At 32.8% G+C, this 22766-nt stretch overlaps 2 protein-coding genes and 1 non-coding gene across 15 annotated transcripts; all 3 read left to right on the top strand.

The window, feature by feature from the left end:
• The first annotated feature begins 398 nt into the window (after positions 1-398).
• LOC100819752 (uncharacterized) lies at positions 399-6070 on the top strand. Of its 13 annotated transcripts, XM_041005833.1 has the most exons (7): positions 576-773; positions 1207-1356; positions 1751-1792; positions 3328-3658; positions 4311-4364; positions 4464-4643; positions 5217-6070. In XM_041005833.1, the coding sequence occupies exons 4-7, from the start codon at positions 3416-3418 to the stop codon at positions 5853-5855; spliced, it is 1116 nt and encodes a 371-aa protein (XP_040861767.1). In that variant the 5' UTR covers positions 576-773; positions 1207-1356; positions 1751-1792; positions 3328-3415; the 3' UTR covers positions 5856-6070.
• Positions 6071-13746: 7676 nt separating this feature from the next.
• Positions 13747-13856, top strand: MIR168B (microRNA MIR168b). The gene has a single exon (NR_048782.1). It is a non-coding gene; the product is annotated as a microRNA MIR168b (primary transcript).
• Positions 13857-19209: 5353 nt separating this feature from the next.
• LOC102668704 (uncharacterized) lies at positions 19210-21799 on the top strand. Its single transcript, XM_041015952.1, has 2 exons — positions 19210-20767; positions 20850-21799. Exons 1-2 carry the CDS (start codon positions 20498-20500, stop codon positions 21513-21515), a joined length of 936 nt encoding a protein of 311 aa, XP_040871886.1. The 5' UTR covers positions 19210-20497; the 3' UTR covers positions 21516-21799.
• Positions 21800-22766: the final 967 nt, after the last annotated feature.

Here is a 22766-nt window from a genome sequence, read left to right as displayed (position 1 = left end):
GGCACAGTGTGCCTCGCAGGTGAAGCGGGGTGGCCAGAATGGCTAACGGACAGGAAAAGTACTACAGGTGGCCATGGCTATACTCGTGGATGATAAAGACTTCCGCTCGAGGGAGAGACTACCATGTGGAAGAGACTCACACTTGAGGGGGAGATGTGTTGGGTTACAAGTGTGAGATGAAGTCTCACTTCGGGTAGAAGTGAAAAGGTTGAGCACCATATAAGTGAGGAGAAGACCCATAAACCTGAGCCTTAAGATTTTGGGTTAGAATGTGGTGTCAGGTCTTCTTATGTGGTGACACCTGGCCCACAAGTATACCCCTCGAATCTCCCCAACAAAACTATAGGTAAAAAAGAGGATATTAGTTCTGAGCAAGAAGATTCAGAGCAACTTGAGTTAAATGTATGTTTCTCACAATGAAAACAAACACTTGAGTTTGGAAATTGGTGGCAGGCAGCCCTTTGGAATAGTAACATATATGTTAAGTAGAATTTATATTTAAAGAAATAATACGATAAATCTATATTTTATTTTTAGTACAACTCCATAAGATCCAAGGTGAAATCAATTTTACAAGATAAGATGCAACATGGAATCAGTTTCACTAGAAATAGCCTAATTTCTGCAACGAAACAGAGCAAGAACTAAATATGAACACAGAAGAGACCATGAGAGCTTCAACAAGACACGTAGCTCCCTATCTGGGAAATGACGTGACCAACTTCTTCGATTAATCCAATCTTTTTATACGGCATGCTACCATCGTATTAATGGTATGGCTGCTACAATTTTTTTTTTTTAAATTTGTTTCTAAATCATTTTATTTTAAGCTTTTAGATAAGTATTAAAATATTTTTTATGTTTATTCATAAGTTTATTAAATGTCTTTTCCTTTATTTTTTTTCCTGAACTCTTATGGGATATCTGCTGGCACTCAAAGAGGTGGATTATCTCTTTCCAACAATAATTTTTCATACACGATCACCAATTAAATTCTTGATCATAAGCTTAAGAGTCCAAATCCGAGCAACTTGAACTAATTGTGGGTGTCTTTTTCTCTATTTACTGCTTTAATTATTGACATATATATTAATGAATGGATATTGGATTGATGTTTTTTCTTGGATATGTTTTTGTTCGATATATAATGGATTGATGTTACCTTAATACACATATATGTATATCTCTTGACGCTTTACGTGGCAGGTCGAGGACGCCTTCATTGCCACCTATGTTATGCATCCTCTTCAAACTCACACTCTTCATACATAATTAGATACATTGGTTGCGCGCTCTTCCTCGTTTCCTTTGTCTTTCTCTTTCGGCTTTTTCCATCCCTTCCTTTCTGCATGCAGTGTAAGTGCTGGGTACTCTCTTCCTTGCCAATAAATTTGTTTGTTACACATCACCTTCATTACTTTTTTTTCACATGGTTTTGCTTGATTATTTTGGAATTATATGTTACATTTGAAAGTTTTAATCTTCTATTTTCTTTGACTAGTTGGTTCCTCGGATTTGAGTTTTCAGTTCAAACCTAAGTTTTGTTTTCATGTTTTGATTATTTGGGCTTTCTTCATTTCTTTAAAAGATCATTTCTTTTTTTTATTAATGGTCGACAATATTACAAATTATGCCCGTGGATGGTTTGTTTCATTATATTAACGTTTTTATTTTTTTGTTTTGCATTTATCACATTTAACCCTATTCTATCAATGGTTATTTGTGGAGGTGTTTGTGCTATTTTGTGCAGCTATAAGCATTTGCTGAATGCCCAATGTGAAATGCTGATACAGTTAAGAATTCCCTGTTGTTGTCATTGCCATAATCTACTTTGGCTTCTCATTGGTGTTCTTCTCATCGGTAGCACTAATAGACATGCAGAGGGGTTTGTTTGGGTTTTTTTTTTATTATGTTTTCTTGTTCCTCTCTCTCTTCTGCTCTGAGTAGATTCTTTAAAAATTGGTTTAGAGTTCTGGTATACTTTTCACTGATGTGTTTTCTGATTCTGGAAGTGGGTTCATTCTTTTACTAATTCATGAATCCATTAAGCACATCCAGTTGAAGACTCTCAGAAATGGGTTTCTGTGGTGCCCTTTGCTCAATTGGCATTATTACTGTATGTTGACCATTGGATTCTGAATTTGGGTTCATCTAACACAAAAAAATTCTGCCAATTGTGCAGTCAGTTAAGGGGTTTTAAGGGAAAATGGGGAGACATTGGTCTGAGAATAAGTAGCCATAAAATAAGTATCACTATTCACTAATGTGGTATATGTATCTTGAGCAAATACACTTTGACCTTTTGGGAAAAAAGGCATTCGTTTTGTAAGCATGGGATTCAGTATTCTGCTTAAGTAAATATACACAATTCAATCAACTGTAGGAATAGTTTTCGTGAAACATTCATCTTCATAAATATTTTATTTAAAATACTAGCTTTCTGTAGGGGTGTCCAGTGCTCTATGGAAGGTTGATTTGAAAATGTGTCCAAGTCAAAAACAGAACAAAATTTGATTTTTTTATAATGTGTCATCATTAAAGAAGGAAACTTGCACCTCTGTATGCATGTCACTGTGTATGTGTGCCTTGATCAGTAGGAAACTACTCGTATTTCCAGTTGTAACTTCCATGGAAGCTTGTAAGATTATGATCTTATATTTGCTGTTCATATTGCCAAATTGTTTTAGCTGTAGGCTGCGCATTTGAATTAGGGATAAATGTCTTCTCCACCATGGAAACACTAGGAAAAGTTAGTTGTTTGATTAGAGTTGGTAGTTCAAATCAAGACTGGTTGCTAAAACTGAGGCTAAGAATTTGAATTTATTTTGAATTTTCAGTATATTTCTTCAAGTGATAAACTGTTAGGAATTAGGCACGGGAAAATTAGTTAGAGGGATAGTTAGTTAAAGACTTAAAGGGATCATCTTGATAAATAGTGGGAGTATGGAAAAAGGAGGCATTCTGTCTTGTATCATTTGAGAGAACTAAGAAGTATCACTGATGTGAAAGGAGAAATCCTTGGAGGAAAAGGAGAATTCTTTCTCCTATATTCTGTTCAATATCATTCAAGCAATAAAATTAATTGTGGGGTTCCTAATGTTGACATTGAAAGCCATCAAGTTTTTTTAAAAGCTTTTAAGTTGTAATGTAAGATGGATTTCTTATTTCTAACATGAAGTCTTAGAGTTGCACCATTGTCATCTAAGGTCTGTGCTTAAATCTATTTAGTCCAGTGAAGATATACAATTTCCCACTTATTTGTTTGCACCATAGCTGATTAATCCTCAATAATTAATAATTTTTCACATGGATTTATTGATTTTGCAGGATGCTGTGATAAACTGTGTTAGAGCAACATCATGGAACTTTTCAACATGTAATGATTAAGAAGGAAGATCATTCATTTAACTGATTAATGGCACTGATTTCCGAGCTACTGGCTAACACAATACTCTTGGTGATGAGGCATTTTTCTCTACTTAGACTGGCATGCTTGTTTGGTATCAGAATCGCATTAACTGTCATATATACTTGGACGGAGTTGATCGGAACAACAATTAGCTTCCATGCAAACATAATATTAAGAATTATCACATGGACATTTGGGCTTATCTCCCTGCCTGCAAGAGTTGTGTATGCCTTTCAAAGGGAGAGGCAGGTTAGTTATCATTCTGTGTTTTCTTTTATTATGATATTTGCCCCTTGCATAATGCAATTCGATTTTCCTTAAATTAAAATATGTTTAATTTGCAATTACAAGCTTTGATATCGGCTTAATACAATTCATTTTGCTCGAAATATCAGAGATAATAGAATTCCAACACTATCCCTTTCATAGAGCTGAAGGATGGTATAGCTCTGGCAAGAACTTGTGCTTAATGAATAGGGTTTAGGTGTTGATTTTATTTTTTATTTTTCCATTTGCACCAAGGATATCCTCCAACTGATAGTCAGAGACTAATTTCTTTCGAGGCGTAGAAATCACCAAAATGAGTTGCCTCTTTCAATAAAGTTTTTTCCATATACATCATCAAGAATCGAACCCCTAACAACATGCTTAAGTGGGTTTAGGTGTTGATTGAAGTATGAAGATCTAGCACTAAATATAGTTTAAGATCAAATTAATTTAACTTACCATTGGAGCAAGAAGAGGAAGGCTGTTACTATCAAATAAAAGTGAGGTTGCTCTTGGTTTTAAAGAGATGGGAGAAGGAAAGTATAAAGAAAAGAGGCTGGGAGAAAAGGCAGAAAACTATAGGGAAGCATACCTTTGATAGGCTAAAGTACATGTGATTTTTTTGTTTTATTAGGTTCGCAAATGTTGTTGCCTGTTACCAAGAAAGGGGAAAGGAATTGGGGATGGGGTAAGTTGGTGCCATTGGAGTGGTCTCCACATTTTATTCTTCTCCCTAATCATGAAGTTTATCTTATTTTAGATCCAATGGTGTTATGTTGTTATGCAGCTGGAACAAAAACTACATGAAATGCAGATAGAGTTGGAGAATTTAGTGTGGGATAAGAAGGAACTACAAGAACATTTTAAAATGGCTGTCAAAGAGCGCAAAATGATGGAGATGCTACTAGTGGAGCTTGAAGAGGAGCATGATATGGCCATTGAAAAAATTGAAAAGTTAGAGGGAAAGGTAAAATTTATCGCTTGTTTGATGCTACTTGCTGAAAGACTTTTACTGTTGAGCTTATGATAAGGTGAACTTGCTAAATCCTTAATAAAATTAAATTCTTGAGAACTTTTCCTTTTATGATTTTTTGTTCAATATACATTGCACTTAAAAGTCTAATAGATTAACAAAGTGGCAGACACCAGGGCAACTGTTTTTAATTTATATCCTAGTAGTGGTTTTTTAGCTCCAGAGAATTATAATAATTTATTTTTTTACTTCCTGGAAGTTATAAACTGAAAATACATTTTAAAAGAGGCTTCAAAAACAATGTTAACTGTACCTAGTTGTATAGACTTGGCTTCTAGTTGTGGCTGACACTGAATAACAAGCAAAATGGTAATATCTGCAATCATCAGAAATGTAAGTATTTGATGGTTGATAAGATTAACATGTATTTAGCCAAAGTCAGATAAAATTTTACTAGAAAATACCATCCATATTCAGTAACATGTCATGCATTTCTGTAATTATATCAATGTGCAGATAGCTTTTTCTCATTTGATTCTTTGTTTGTCACTTATATCTCCTTGACAGTTGCAGGATCAGACAAATGAAAATCTTCGGCTGAAAGAAATTCAAGGAAAGAGATACTGGAGCTCCAAAGATCAAAGCAACAGCGACAGAGTCCAAACCATCAATGACAGCAACTACAACATTTCTCATCCTATACTCTCACTGAACTCCAACTACAACGGGAGTGGAATCTCTCTTCAGGATCTTATAATGTGCAAAGATATTTGGGAAGATGAGAGCAAAACCAGAAGTGAGTTGCTTAAACTCTTAAAAGCAGTACCAAAGTCCGGGCCAGTAGTTAAGTCCAAAACGAGCGAAGCACTAGACTACCATCGAGACGTAGCTCTTTCACAATCTCTCTTCAGTGCCATTATGTCACTTGTGGTTGGAGTCACTGTGTGGGAAGCTGAGGACCCTTGCACGCCTCTTGTGGTGGCTCTCTTTGCCGTAGTAGGCATGTCCTTGAAGAGTGTGGTGCAGTTTTTCTCCACCATTAGAAATAAACCTGCATCTGATGCTGTTGCTCTTTTAAGCTTCAATTGGTTTATTCTTGGCACTCTAACCTACCCTACCTTACCAAGGGTTGCTCGCATGCTGGCTCCACTAGTGTTACGCCTTATGGACCAAACCATGACACCTGGTTCGGTCTCCTTTCCATAGCTTGACACTGCTTTTTTCTTTTCTGTTGTGTTATATTATGTGCTGTATAATCTGAATTTTGTGTCCTTTTTTACTGTGGTGTGCGTTTCTTATTGCTTGTACAATACGAGGAATCTCTGTAATTTAGTTGTCTGTGTTGTGATATTCTGTTTTTTCTGTTTCCAGCTCACAAACATGAAAGGGAGATAGGAAATCAGTTTTTGTTTTCTTCACCATTTTTTCAGAGTTCAGTGAGCTATTGTTTTTGTTAACTTTGATCAATGTTCTGCTGGATTATTTAAGGATCATGCAGGTTCGATATGTTTACTTATATAGATATAGAGATATATACAAAGGGAGAGAAGAAGGAAAAAGTTATTTTATGATATTGTTATATTGTTTATCTAGTTTTTTTATCCTATAATACACTTTTTGTTCCCTCGTCTGATTTTTTTGTAAAGTTTGATTTGATAAGTTTAAAAAGTTTTACTTTGTCTTTAAAATGCCTCTATTAGGAGAAATTATTAAGTAATTTTAGGCCTCTACGTGTTCATGTCCCAACCAATGTTTATATAACACATTCAAATTTCACAATTCAAGAGAAAGAATTAATAGAAACCATGGTAGTTTATGACTAACTAATAATTTCTCCTCTGATAGACCAATATGATCCTTTTGTTAGTCATATGCACTAACAGTGTTAATTTTAGTTCATGTAAAAAAAAAAATTAAGTTAACGAAAAAAATCAATTTGGTCTAACATAGCTGCTTTACAAGATCAAATTGAAAGTTTTTAATCTTAAGAAACTAATCTGAAACTAGAAAATAAGAGACCTATGATGTATTTTAGACTTTCTTTTACAATATTAATATTTTTAGCTATCTCTTTTTATCATATCATTGATCAATCATGTTATTTTACAATTCGTTCTTTTCTTTATCTCTTTATTATATACAACACAATTCCTCCTGTCATATCACTTTCATAAAATGAGAAGACTTAAATGAATCCAAATCCATCATTTAATTTTGTGATACCTCAATTTGTGGCTTTTAGGATGAGGTGCTGAAAGTAATGCATCAGTTAACCTTTACCAAAACCGTCAACGTCTAAGAGTTAGGATTTGCTTGTACTTTACAAGCGTTAAAAGTTCAGGGCTCTATCCAAATTTTTGCAATAAAAATGTTTAGTTAGTTTAGAATTTCCAAAAGGCAATGGCACATTGACACCTGTTAGGCTGGGATATGGGGTCCCATATGAAGGATACATTTTTTTCTTGATTGCTGTATTATGAGGAAATGTGGTAGTTGCACACCTTTAAGACTCTTTATGGTAGGCCTAATTAAAGCAGCATGAGAAAATGTGGCATAAGGATTGCCTAGTGTTGTAAGCATATCATATGTCTATCTAGATCATTCCACCCCCACTTTGCCACTCCTGTCACCATCTTTCTAATATTGAATTAAGAAGTGGATGGTCCTCGAGGGACCAAGTTTTTTTGGATTGATTTGTCCTTACAACGTCAACGATCTATTTTTGTAGGGATAAAGAAAGCACACATATATGAAGTCGGAGTTAGTTTTTTTTTTCTCTTTTATTTTTTAAATCAAGCATATGCCTTTATATTCCAATTGAAGCATGTGCTCTGTGTTGGGACACTTATCCATGAAAGGTGATGATGAAGGGATTTGATTGAACAAATAACATTGTCGTATGTACCCCATTTTGCAAATAAAATATAACCCTTATGCTGTTAGAATAACATGAAGGTCTTCTAGTTATGTGCAACCTACTCTACTTTTGGCATATATTCTATTTCTGTATGGTCTAGTATCTTTGAATCAGAAAGCACTGTCTAGTGGTAGCTATGGAGTCTGAACTTAGCACCCACAACACAAGTTTTACCACGATTTCAACAACAATAAATAAGTAGACAACGCTTTTTCTTTTCTTCTCTATTGAACATAGACATGTACTTATGCATGTTCACTGAGAGAATCTCCAATACTAAACGATTGGAGACATTAATCTTTTTATTTTAAATGCTAACAGGTGCCCACTGCCCTTTTTTTTATTAGGAAAGTTTACTCTTGTGATTTCTCATGCAACTCTAATATAATCTTCAATAAATAAAAAATTTCTATTTATTGCATCCTAATTTCTAGATTAACGCTTGATAAAAAAAGAATGGGAGAAAAATTGTTTTATTTGTTATAAAAATTCAAATATCTTTGTAATAAAGTATCATTTATTTATTTTTCTATATTTTCCAATCAGTCATCGAACCACACACTCATTCAAGAATCAATGGTTTAGGTGGGATCAAATCCGTTTTAATAACATATATTTTTTAACATTTTAATATAATATCCTAGTAATATTAAATAAAAAATAATATAATGTTCATAAATTGAAAATAATAAAAAATAAATTTCAGTGTCATAAGTAGGAAAGTTCAGTACACTTATTTCAATGCAAGTCTTCCTCATGTTCACATATATTTTTGGCGGTGCTCCCACGATAGTGACATTCTAACAATTTTTTGTTATCAAGATGAATAAACTTGGACCGTCATGTATTGCTGGTACTCTGCTATGGTGTTGCCCCATATGGTGTAGGAAAGGCAATGCCCATTTGCTATTTTCTAATCCATTCACCGTCTATGGACATCTAACTCCTTAATTTGCTAGAACATGCAAAGGGAAAGGTTCATTTATGCCCTCTTGTTAGTTGCTACTACACATTGTATGGTGGATCACAAAGGGAGAAGCCAATAGTGTCTCAAATAATATTGGTTACATTTGTGTCTCAATTCAAACTTAACATAGAAAAGGACAAAAAAATTACCGTATTACAATTAAACACATTAGAGTCGTATGTTTAGTTTTACTCATATTTCAGTTGAAATGTTTTAGCAAACCCCATGTTTTATAAAATGCTTGTGACTTATTAGAGATTAAAAACAAATGTAGTGTTTAGTCGGGTGACGAAAACCCATTGGATTGGAATTGCACTAGTCAGTGATTTTCTTCCTCTAATACATATTGGATCGCGTGTCTTTCGATTTCGATTGAAATTTTTTGTCTCGTAGCGAAGTCTTCAAGTACAATCCATCCAAATTAGATTACTAAACTATAAAAATAACAAATTATATCATTTAAAAAACATTTTAGCTCGTAAATTTACTCATAAATCCACTGTTTGAACTGACCAAAATAAATCCTTAAAAATTTGGATTTAGATGGTCTTAATTATTTTTTTGTCTAAATCACACTGAAATTTAGAGACAATTTTGCTTGAATTAAATAATTTTTTTGAGTATTTAATATAAATATACACTTAAAAATAAAAATCTGATTAAAATGAAACAATCTCACATTAGGGTTTTTTTTTCTTTGATCTTAACTCATAAATAGCAAGTTATACGACACAGTCTATGGACTTAGGTTCATTTATCCAACTCCACCTGGGGGCTGAGCTTAGAGTTTTCTATTGGTTTGGACGCCACAATAGAAAAATTTAGATTGAAGAAAGAAAGACTCCATCACAATGGTTGCAAGTTGCAATTGCAATAAGAAAAGAAAAAAGAGAGGACAAAAGAACTACCTCGGGAACCAGATTGAATTCTTACATCCCCTTCAACTACAAATATAGAAAGCAAAAGCAAGACATAATAATTCTCTCCCTTTGCGCCTTTCAAGCATTTAGAAACATAAATTATTAGTTGATTAGAGAATATCCCAGCACGCCTTTCACACAAAAAGGATTCAAATCTTTATCTGCCCAAATTGTCAAAAGTTGATCAACCCATCAGGCAATGAAAATATTACAATAACATAAAAGTGACTTTTTCCTCATGCAATTGTCCCTATTTTTTTTTTTTCCTGAAACTGCACTGCTTCTTTCCTAAATAGTTAATTTTTTCATTTATTATTTGTGGATACCGTGTGTGTTGGATTTTTTTTATATATAACCGTGTGTGTTGGATTTTTTTTATATATAACCGTGTGTGTTGGATTTTTTTATAACCGTGTGTTGGATTTTTTATTTTTTTTTATAACCGTGTGTGTTGGATTAGTTATAAAATAAATCATTTCAATATCATTATAGATACAATAACTTTGTAATTGATTATATGAAATGTATGTTTAAATAGGATAAGGAAAAAGTGATTTCAAGATAATTTATTTTATTTACTTTATTTAAAGATTTTCTTTATAATAAACTTACAAAAAAGATGTATGCAGAAGTGATTATTTATATTAGTTTATTTTGTATTTTAAATAATCAATTGTAAAGAATAAATAAAAAAACTTAAACTTTAACTAAAAAAAATAACAGTTAATTTTTAATCATAAATTTTGTTTGGAAGATGAATGACATGATTTAGGTTTGACTATTTCGATCTAAGTTTAGTTAGTCTCAATATGGTATAACTTATAATGTGTTTGGATAACAAACAAGAATTAATTTTATTCCATAAAATTATGGTGACATCATAAAAAAAATAGAAGTAATTATTTATTGTTTTACCTTCATCATGAAAAATTAATTGATTATTTTCTAACATAAATATAATCCAAACACACTATTAGTCGTTGAAACACTTCAACACTAACATTCTAACTCGGATTAAAGAATGCTCAGCATTTGCCTATACACTGTTCGGTCAAGACGCTGCATACAATGGATGAAACATAAATTGGATTTGTAGATAATTTGTCATTGGGATTTCCTGGTGGCAAGGTAGTTAGGTTTATAAAAGATTTTTATGTTTCAAGGGTCAAGGGATCAAGGCAATAGTTTGGAATATAATGAAGTAGGATTAATGCTGATATTGGTCCCATTTGTCCAACTTGAACTAATCTTTAAAATATAGGTTATCAATTTAACCTAAACTATATATTTTTTCAACTTTATCAAATTAGAATTATTAAAATATTTTAATATTTTCTATTTTTGTAAAAAAAAAAACAGATAAATTAAGAAAGGATCAAAATTATTTTGATATAGTTTCCACACACATATTCAACAACGACATGGACAAATCTATGACTATGCCACTATAATCGATTATTTCAATTTAAGTCGCAAATCTCAAGCAAGGACAACATAAATAATCCATCATGTATATATATAATTGATTGAAAATGTAATAGATCATTTAAGGGCATTTTAGGAAGTTAGTTTGGAAAACATCTTCACCCAGAAGAACATTATGCTTGATTCTTCATCGACGATTATGAATGGGTAAAGGGTAACAAGATCCATAAATATATTTGAATTGGACATTCATTTCCTGTTGTCATTTATTTGGTAGTAACTAATGAAAAGGTGTTTGAAGAACATAATTTAATGAATATCATTTATTTTTTATTGTTTATTACTAGTGAGTTTCAAAGTGCAACTAGTACCAGATCTCACCTTCTTTGAATGATGCAGACCTACTAACAAATTGCAATAGGGTGGATGTTCCCACCGGAATGGTGGATCAAGTGCAAAATTAGAGATATAAAGTGGATTAAATGGTTAAAGGTGAAAGGAAGAAGAAGAAAGTTAAGGATTTGATTATTCTAACTAATAGAATTAACATTTTAACTATTAACATTTATCTATAAAAAAAAATATACAACATCAAATGCATGTGCATATGATGGAGGAAAATTTTAAGAGACTCTTGTATTTATTATATGACTTTGTGAGAAACTTAAGTTCAGGATGACTTTAAATAGTGCACCAATGTTGTAGTTTATTTGATTTATTATGATTGTGTTCCCACGCATTCTTATGAACTAACTTCTCTAAAGTGAATAACTCACTTTAAAAGATAAAGTAAGTAATTCTTAAGTATTAAAGTTATAAGGATTCACACACTATTTAACCAATTAAATTAAATTTCTTAGTAGATAAAATAATTAATTTGAATATTTTTTGGAAAAAAAATCAATAATTATTTTATACACATTCACAACAAATTATAAATGTAATGAAATACAATATGATAATTTTCATCTCAACAATTGATTTTATTTATTCTACTTTTGATCACTTTTTGAATAGAATCTATTTTCTGAAAGATCTCAGCTTTCATGCGTTGGTGGATCTTCAAGATCCTTTCGATAACCTATGTTGTGTTGAAAGAATATCTATGTGAAAAGATAATTCAATTTCTATTCCGTTAGTATTCTCTATTAATATTAAATTCGTTTTAGTTAGTGATTTTGACTCACTTAATCCTTTCTTTCTGATAAACTATCTTATTTTACATTTTGTCTCTGTGAACCGAGGAGGAAGAGAACTCAACGACAAGAGGATTATAACATAAGAAAAACAAAATATCTCAATTTACACCATTAAAGACTATTAACCAACTAAAAAAAAATATCAAAATTGAAAAGGTCATTTAACTCATTTTCTCTCGAAGGTTATAACATGACTAATTGGTTGGCAATTTTGTCTTATAGTAATTTATTATGTTACTTCGTTAAATGGTTTTCTTGTTAATTTGTGAGAAATTATTATTTTTAGACTTTTGTGGTATTTTTTTTATATATATTTTTATAATATATTAGTTTAGTAAGATCTCACCTTCCTATATAAAAGAAAGAAAAGAATATACAAAAATTAATAAAAATAATAGACATCTTTTTAAGAGAAAGGTTTTCAAATATACAAACTCTTACCCTCAATCTCAATTCTAATCATAATTAATTTTGTAAAATTAAAATCTTCTCAAGCTAAATTTATGAATATTCCTTATCTCCCTCCAACGTCTCTTCCTTCAATCGGGTGATGTATACCCAATCCATTATTGTGACTTGCCTACCTTCTTAAATTAGATCTCTTAACCAATCCATCGCTTTTGACTTACCAAAAACTTGCAAGCACAGTCCACCATAACTAATGATATATGTAGCCATCTTCCCATCTAACTCACATCCCATTTTTTTTTCTCTTTGATATACTTGTCAACTTTGGCACAGTGGAGCCCAGCCAATTCATCACTCAAATCTTGCCTAACTCTCATTGACTATATATATAAAAACACAGCCTTAAAATTTTTTTTTTCCTTCAAATAGCACAAATAAATCAAAGTCCATAGAATATAATTTTTTTTCTCATATATAACTAAGAATTTTGTTAATTAGTGTTCTTAGACATCAATTAAGAAACTAAAAAAGTATTTATTATAAAAATTATAGAAAAATGTAAAAAAAAATGTTATAAATAATAAAAGAATTATGTATTTTAATAAATTATTTATTTTTTGATTTTTTAACCAATATCTTATCTTAAAAACATTTGTTAGTATTTATGGTCGACCAAACGGCAAACAGTATACAAAGTGCAGCCCAAAGTGGCGTCGGCTAAACCAAACGTTACGGTAAATGCAATGAAAGTCCAACAATGAAAAGTGTGAAAATGGGCTCAGAAAACACGTTTGCACTTTGTAGTGGCAGAAACACACGCACGTGCAGCCACGTACTTCAGCAAATGGTTTTATGGCATCACTTCAGTAAATCTTTCCAAATCCATGTCCAAATTTTCACGTCTCTCCCTGCCGCGCTTTCTTTCTTCTCCAGAAAAAAAAAAAATATATAAATCACTTGCACAGTATTCATCGCATCAGCGAGCGCGTGTTCCGCCACGTGTCCGTATCTCCTTCGTCTGTGGTCTTTATAAATAACACCTCGCTAACCCAATCTTCACCCGTTCACCACATATAGTGTGGGTTGGGGTTAGCTTCGCGATTCTTATTTCTCTCTTTAACTCTCTCTCTCTCTCGTCCTCGCGGATGGAGAGAGAGAAAGTAAGAGAGAAAGAGCGGTGGTTGGTGGTTTTGGTTTGGTGAAGTTCGATTCGATGCGATGCGATTGCGTTGGGGATTTTGATTCTCTCTCTCTCACTGTGCGGTCTCTAATTCGCTTGGTGCAGGTCGGGAACCGGTTTTCGCGCGGAATGGAGGAACGGTCGCCGGCGGCGAATTGGATCCCGCCTTGCATCAACTGAATCGGAGGCCGCGGTGAAGCTTTGCCTCGTTTTCCGCTCAGATCTCATCTCCGAGATTCTACCACCAGTATTTTTTAAATTTATTTTAATCTCTGCTTATCAGATCCGAAACGCTTCTAGATTTAAGTTTATCGTCTCTATGCAGAAAGTGTGATTTATGCGGTAGATCCCGATGCATAGAATCTACATCTAAGAGAAATAGTTTTAGTTAAAAAGCTTCTGATGTGCTTTTTCCTTGTTTGGATTTTTACTTGACCTGCTTCCTTTCATTGATTAATAATCAAGCTGAAATTTTTGATATTTGAGAACTGAAATAAATAATCTTGGATTTATTACAATAATGAATTTACTGTATCGGTATAGGTTAAGCTAATTGAGGTGATTGCGATTCGATTGGGAAAAAAAAACATTTTTTAGGTTTTCTGATGGTTTTTGAGCCTTGGTTGAATTGAATTGCATGCCACGGTTGCAAGTGTTTTATGTGATGCATTCCATTGCGATGCTTGTGCTTATTCTGGTTCGAGCTATTTTATATTGTTTGATATTGCTTTTAGAACAGAAGGCTTCAAGTCTATGAAGCATTTGTAAGTGAATTGTGTAGCAGGAATTGATGACCTGTTTGGGGCATGATTTGAGTATCTGGCTCTCTGTGTAACTAGCTTCTAGACATAGAAACCCAAGTTAAGACTTGAGGATGGCTTCAAATTGCATACTAGCTATGTCAAAGCAGTTGATCTTGTTTGTGTCCATTCGCCTTGAGATTGATTTGAATGTTTGATTTATAAAGCAATGGGACTTTCATATATCAAAATGCTTCGCGACTTCAGTCAATTTATTTCTAAAATCATGTGAATTGAAGTAACATTTTCCTGTTGTAGCTTAAGATGAATATATCCCATGCGGATAGTATTTATTACTCTACCTGGTTCTAACACTTATCCAATAAAAACCTGATCTTCATCTTCTAATATGTTGTCAAATAAGAACTTTGAGAAACCCACTTGTGTAACCGAGAGTTCTTATTATTTCTGGGATGGGGCAGTGGCCTCAAGGATATCTTTTTATGATTATGAGAAATTAAGAATGTGATTGAAAGTCTAGAAGAGATTTACTTATTCTATGTTTCTTGCCAGTTATGGTGCATTGATTGTTTGTTTCTTTTTTCTCAGTTAACAGACTGCTAACTTTATTAATTCATTTACTTTGTCTTGTCTTGTAAGTTAGAAGAAATTATGAATGCTAAGTTAACCTATTTGTTCTGATGTATGATGTTTTTCTGATCATTGGATCTCGGACTAATTAATTCTTCAATGATTGATGCATAATACTATAACACATAGCAGGTTGGCCGCTATTCTAAAGTTGTGAAATACACATGGAATAATTTATACTCCACATTTATAAATGCTGAAAATAAAACCCACACTTTTAAGATATTTATATGATTAAAAATCAGGAATTGAAGCTTAATAATACTTTATGTGAGTGATGTCAATAACAATAGAGAGAACAGAGCAGGGTCACAGACTAAAAAGAGAACAGAAGTGAGCAGGTAGCAGAGGTCTTTGCTTTGCTAGAAAATGCTGAAAGATGCCGGGATACATGTTGGAGAAAAGTGAGTGTTTGTCCAGAGAATGATATAAAGGATTAGAGTGAACTGAACAGAGGTTGCAGAGGCGGGTAGGAAAATGCTGGAAATCACCAGAGAAGAACGGTGTTCGTCTAGGGAGACAACACAAAGTTATGTCACTGAAAGCATAGGGTTTCAGTTTGAACCTTTTGCTTTAATGAAAGGGGATGAGAAATAATTATGTGTCTGCCCCCTAAACAGCTGTAAATGATGTTATTTAGTGCAGTGAAATTGGATTTTTGATGCTGTTACCTGTCAAGCCACCTGCGATTTTGTTATTCAAACCACTATAGAGGTGATGACCGCTGCATTGCCAAACTGTAATGCAGGTTCTTCTATGTAGCGTCAAATGGTGTGACACCATGCCATGATATAGTGGCATGATCTAGCACTATTGACGTCTGTGGATTTGTGTGTTAGTTATGTATCGTATGGAAAAATGCCTAGATACATAATTTCCAAAAGACTAGTTTGTTTCCTTTTGTGTATGGTGTTTTTGTTTTTTAATTACATATTACTGTAATACACATGGTCTGCAGCGAGCCGGAGTATCTATGCAAGTATGTTGTTGGCCTGATCTTTAAAAATAAATCCTCGTGGAAACATAAACATAAATTACTTTTACCTTGTGTTTGGATTAGGAGTTTCAAAATTCCAGAGAATTTAAAATACTTAAAATTTGAATTGTTTTGATTTTAATTTTTTTCATTTTTCAAATGTTTTGTTTGGATGAATCAAGTCAAATTTTTTTAATTTTAAATTATTTATTTGGATAAAGTAATTCAATTTTTTTCATATGTAAAATTTTAATTTTATGTTTTAAATAGATGAAATTTTAATACTAAATTTTATAAAAAACAAATACAATCTAATTTTGAAATATTAATTAAAAAATATTTTTTAATTTTTAATAATTTAAAAATATAAAATATTGATAATTTCAATTAGGATTGTTTTGTCTGACCATAATCAGTGATGTTTTTAATTGTTAGTTGAGGTTATTTTTTGGTTAACGTTGGTTGATTCTATTTTTTAGTCGATGTTGGCTAGGGTTTTTTTACCAACATCGGTTAGGGTTTGTTTTGGCCGACACCGGTTATGATCTTTTCGAACGACATTGATCAAGACTATTTTTAGCCAACGTCTGCTTAAAAATTTTAGCAGGTGTTGACAAAAAAATCTACCCAGTATCGGTTAAAAAATAACTTGGTCGATGCCAACCAATAGAACCTACTTGATGTCGGTTGAAAAACATCATTGGTCAACGTTGATCGAAAAATCCCTAGTTGAAGTTGGCTAAAAAATAGCTTCGACCAATGTCGGACAAAAAACCCTACCTAACATCGGCTATAAAATAGTCTTGGTTGATGTTGGTTAAAAAATAGTTTTGACCGATGTCGATCAAAACATTCTAGTGGATGTCGATTGTAAGAACCTAGTCGATGTCAACTAAAAATAGTCATACCTGATGTCTGTCAAAAATACGTAACTTGTGTTAGTAGAAAAAACCCTAGCCAACATCAACCAAAAACCTAACTAATGTGGTTAAGAAATAGATTTGGTTGATGTCAGCCAGAAAGCAATAGTCGATATCAGCAAAAAAAAAATCCTAACCGACATTGGCTAAGAAAATCTAATTGACATCAGTCAAAACACCCTAGCTAACATCGGCTGAAAAATAACCCTAGCCGATATTGACTAAAAAAATAACTTTGGCTGATGTTGGCTGGAAAAACCTAGATGATGTCGGCTGAAAAACCCTAGCAGATGTCTACTCAAAAGTTAGTCATGACCAATGTCAGTAGAAGAAATCTAGCCAACGTCGGCAAAAAAAAATCATTGGTGTGACATCAATTGAAAAAAACCTGGATGACAACAGCAAAAAAAATCCTTGGCCAACGTCAGCAAAAAATTCCCATGAACGACGTCAGTGAAAAATTATCTCTAACCAACATCATCTAAAAAAAATCTTAGTCAATATCAGCAAAAAATAGTTTTGGTTGACATCATACAAAAAATTTTGATCGAAAAAATCTCGGCCAACGTCGGTGAAAAACAACTCATGTTGATGTCGGCCGTAAAAACTTTGATCACCCGTAGTTGCGAGTGTTGAGTGAGAAAGAGTCGTGAGCAACAACGTGAGTTAATGTGAACATCTTTGGAAAAAGAATTTCAAATTCTATATTTTTTGAGAGAATTTTAAATCTCACTATTTTAGTCAATCAAAATTATTCATAAAAATATCAAAAATTAAATCTTCTTTCAAATATTCTATCCAAACAAGCTATTTTATTATGAATCATTCTAAATTCTTTGAAAAAATGAATTTCCTTACTGAATTAATCCATTCAAACACACTATTATAATTTAATTATAGAAAAAAAAAAATTTCCCCATGCATATGTGGAAATGCCCTAAACACTTCTCTCTCATAGTGTGTGTTTTCTAGATTTTTTTTTTTTACATATAAAAATAGTCAATATTGTTAAGATATTTATAATATTTTGAGAGGTTTATTTTAACTTGTTCCTTCAAATTTCTCTCTCTTAGTAGCCGTCTTGTTCTTTTAATTTGAACTATCTCTTGACATTATGGTGTTATGAAACACTACTATCATGTTAAGATAGAAATTTGTCATTCCATAGTGAAAATTTGATATCTAAATTTGCTCTGAATAAAATGGAGGGTTGGAGATTATTTGGAGAAGACCCTTATTGGCTGGCAGCTCTTCAGACTATGATCACAGTCCTTGATATAATAATATAAGCAATATCACTTCACTCTTTTTTGTCTTTTAATGATAATAAATATATCCTATTAGCACGTGAATTTTATGAGCATGTAAGAATTTGATGTTCCTACGTATTTTTGTGAATATCGTGTGAACTCTAAATTAAAAGGTTTCTTTTTTATACAGAAAATGGTCTTATACAGTATTTTTAGTACGGCTTCTGATTCTTTAGAGGTGTAACATTTGATTTCTCGTGTTACTATCTGGATTTCGGTTGATATGATTTACAGTTGAAAATTATTCTTTTCGGCTAAAAGATGCACGAAAGAGTTGAATTAATGCAAGATATTTCCTGTTGTTTGTTTAGGAGGAAAGGTTTATGTACTTTTATTTTTAAAATTGAATATGATTTACAGTTGAAAATTATTCTTTTCGGCTAAAAGATGCACGAAAGAGTTGAATTAATGCAAGATATTTCCTGTATGTTGTTTGTTTAGGAGGAAAGGTTTATTTTTAAAATTGAATAATGATATATAAATACCTCGTTATTTTAAATACCTTTTTAATATTTTTTATTTTTTTTATCACATTATAAATTTTATTATATTTATATATTTTTCTCTCTATGTATTAAATAACATAATAGGTTCTCATGTAACTTTTTTTAAAATTATGTTGTCCTATTTTATAAATGTTTTCAAAGTTATGAGCCATTGAATCGGTTGACACACGTGGTAGGAGTATGTATTTCTTAACCAAGTGATGTGAATTTCTAACATATCTTTGGGTATAAAATAAATCGTATTAGAAGAAAAATATTTATATTATATGTTCTTATTATCTTTGATTAAGATTAATCACTGTTTTAGATGGAGATTATTTTATACCAATACTTAACAAAAATAAATATATTCATATTTTATACATGATTTTGAAATTATGTGACAATGAATTTGAACGTTATATTTCAAGCAAAGAGCTGTGCTTTATGTTTGGTTGGACAGTATATTGAATTTCTCTAAAGTTTAGAGGGTAAAATGCACAAATTTCAACTCTGTATTATAATATAATGGTATAGTAGTACAAAAAGAGCTAATATTTCTAAAGGTTTGTTTTAACTAATTTAATACTTCATTCAGAAATTATGTGGCACTGAATTCAAACGTCATATTTCAACCAACGAGTTGTGCTTTACGTTTGGCTGGAGGATATATTGAATTTCTCTAAAGTTTAGAGGGTAAAATGCACAAATTTTAACCCTTTATTATAATATAATGATATAGTAATACAGAAAGAGTTAATATTTTTAGAGGTTTGTTTTAACTAACTCAATACTTTTTTTTCCTTTATATATAACAAATGAATGAATTTCCTTTAGATTCAAATATAAGTGTTTTTAAATGTATGATAGATTAAAATATAAGCATATTTTGAATAATTTTACTTTATTTGAATGAAATATGATTTTCTTAAATAGTCATGTGACTACCAAATAAGAATTAGTCTTTTAGTTGTGTGATTTAGATTTAAAGTTCTCAAAGTTTTAAGATGATAATTGTTCATAGGCAACCAACAAGGGCTTGAAAGATTTGCTCGAGCTTGGATCTTAAGATTCATAGGAGGCGTGATGTTTATTGATAAAAGCAGCAAAAGGATGCCAATGAGATATTTGCAATTTTTGAGAGACCTTAGAGAGTGCAGCACTTATGCATGGGGAGCTGCTCTTCTGGGTAACCTTTATAGAGAGATGTGCATCGCAACAGACTATCATGCTAAATCAATAGGCGGTTTCACTCTCTTGATTCAGTTATGGGCATGGGAACGATGCCCAACGTTAGCCCCGTCAGTTATTCCTCCACAACAACAAAACGCGCCACTTGCTTACAGGTATACTTTCCTTTAATATTTTGAATTGATAATTAATAAATTTGGTTGCTTGATGTTAATCATTATTATATGTAACATCTTATTTTGTTATTTGGTTTTTTGTGAAGATGGTTGGGAGGTGAATTGCATCACATAGGCAATGACAATTTACTTGAGTTTCGTCGTAAATTAGATGTCATGAAACGCGACGAGGTAATAATTTTGACATTTGTTTATTAAATGATGTTCTAATTGTTACTTAATTTATTAAATTTAACTTTTATATGCAGTTTGTTTGGGTCCCTTATGCTGGACATGTGGAAATGAATTTGAGTCAAGTTTATTTTATTGGGTCTGTATTATGGACATGTATCGTACCACTTATTTGTTTTCAAAAAGTGGAATGGCACTAGCCGGATAGAGTCATGCGACAGTTTGGAATGCAACAACCTATTCTGGGCCCAGTAATGCAACCCGAAAACATACATGACTTGACCTTAAAGGGAAAAGAAGGAAGAAATTGGATGCGACTAATGCAACCCGCGCTTAATGAATGGAATAGTCGCTATGAAAGGAGAGTAGAACAAACGCCGCCACAAACAGGGACCCTTAGTCTGAACTCTGAATATATGAGGTGGTACAGGCGTAAGACAAAAGTTTATGTCGACCCAAAACATGCAAGAAGAGGACTATTGGTATAAATTGTTCATTATAATTTAGAAAATAATGTTGCGTTGAAGATTATTTTAATAACTATTCCTTTCTTTTTTTATGCAGGGTGAAATCGCGGAAACACTACATTTTATGGTGTCGCCTGTTGGGAGAAGGGTTTGTACTTTTGATGATTTACTGCCATGTATCGAGAAGATCACTCTTATATCTGAAGAAGAGGATAGGATACTTGAGGCACATCAAGATGCTCCCCCTTCTCAGCCACAATTTGAACATCAGCAGTTTAATATACTACAGCGAAGTGTGGAGACTCGAGGCTTAGGGCGACGTCGGCAAACTGTGGATGCAGCACTGTACAGTTTGCCTCCGATGCCAGAACGAGAACATGGAATGTATTACACACCACCGGTATTCACCCAAGAACCATCGCAGATGGCGCCGATGTATTCATACCCACATGATTTCCAATCAGGGTACAGTATGACAGGCATATTTGGATCCTCTCCTCCTTCAGGGGGGACTCCTTCATTCACCCAAAATAATGAACTACCGACCCCAAATGCTCCACTTGGTGGTCCGTGGAATGTACCTGGAAATATACCCGACATGAATGACTTATTGGGGGTCGATTTACGTCATGATTTCTCTGCCGAGGCTGACGAAGTGGATGAAAGGGGGAATCTTAGAAGAAGAAACCCTGATAGGGCAGCTAGGAATTGGGATCGGCCATGTGGGACATCGTCGCGACATCACAGACATAGTCATGATTGATTAATAATGGGTTTACATTGTATTGTTTTTTTCCATGTACTTTGTATTGTTTTTTTTTTCATGTTTTAACAATGTCATGTACTTTGTATGGTTGTTTTCATGTTAATTTTATATTATTGTTACTTTAACGTTCAATCTTATCGTGCAATGCTTTTAAAATAAATTACGATAATGTCACTGACACATAAATGTGTTTAAGAATAACAAAAAAAGAAGTAAACATTTCATTATCATATGATCTAATACATGACATCAACAACTGCCTTGTTGAGATTGCAATGGACAATTACGTCGGTTGTGTCCTACTGTCCCACATCTGCCACACTTGTAGCGACTTTGCGATGGCTCCCTCCAATCCATTTCATTTCTTAATCGTGTTGATCTTGGCCTTCCTTTTTTGTCACGAATAAAACTTGGATCAGGCACAAGTGTCCACGGGTCATCAGATGGGACAATCGCATCGTCATTCCCAAGAGGCCACCATTGTGCAGAGTAAGCATGTAATATGTAGTCATTTGTGTACACAACATCTATATATTGATAGAAGTTGATGCTAACAGTACCACACGCAGCAATGATATGAGAGCACGGATAGTGGTAAGTAGTAAATTGTCCACATTGACAGTAGCGCTCATTCAAGTTAACTGTCCATTTATGTCCACCTCGTTGAGTCATAGGGTCGAAAGCCTCCTCAACCTCAAATATTGTTCTCTGAATATCATATGTCCGAACAATGTGAGAACAAGCCTTTTCTTGATTTTCCCGAAGTTTTTTCATGACGTGTGAGCAATATATTTGACCATCGCGTATTTCCCTTTGTGCTTGACGACCACGATCAACAAAATACTTTCGACACCTGCTGTATGTTGACTTCACAAGGGCAGTTATTGGTACATTGCGACATCCCTTAAAAACTTTATTTACACATTCCAATAGATTGGTTGTCATATGACCGTATCTACGGCCTTCTTTGTCATATGCCATTGTCCATTTTTCTTTTGAGATCTTCCCAATCCATGCTTTTACTGGGGGACTTAGCTCACAAAATTTATCAAAATTTCTATCAAAAATATGCTTACACGGGGTGTATCCTGCACATAATAAATTATCCACATTAGTCAAATTTGCATAATAAATAACATATATGTTATATATGAAATAATATATTTTAGATATGAAATGTTACCTAATTTTTTTAACATTTCTTTTTGTTTCCCATTCTTAAATTTGTGATTAAAATTACTTGCAATG

Source organism: Glycine max, chromosome 1, assembly GCF_000004515.6.
Source record: "Glycine max cultivar Williams 82 chromosome 1, Glycine_max_v4.0, whole genome shotgun sequence".
Taxonomy (NCBI): domain Eukaryota; kingdom Viridiplantae; phylum Streptophyta; class Magnoliopsida; order Fabales; family Fabaceae; genus Glycine; species Glycine max.
This window is presented reverse-complemented; position numbering and strand designations above follow the sequence as displayed.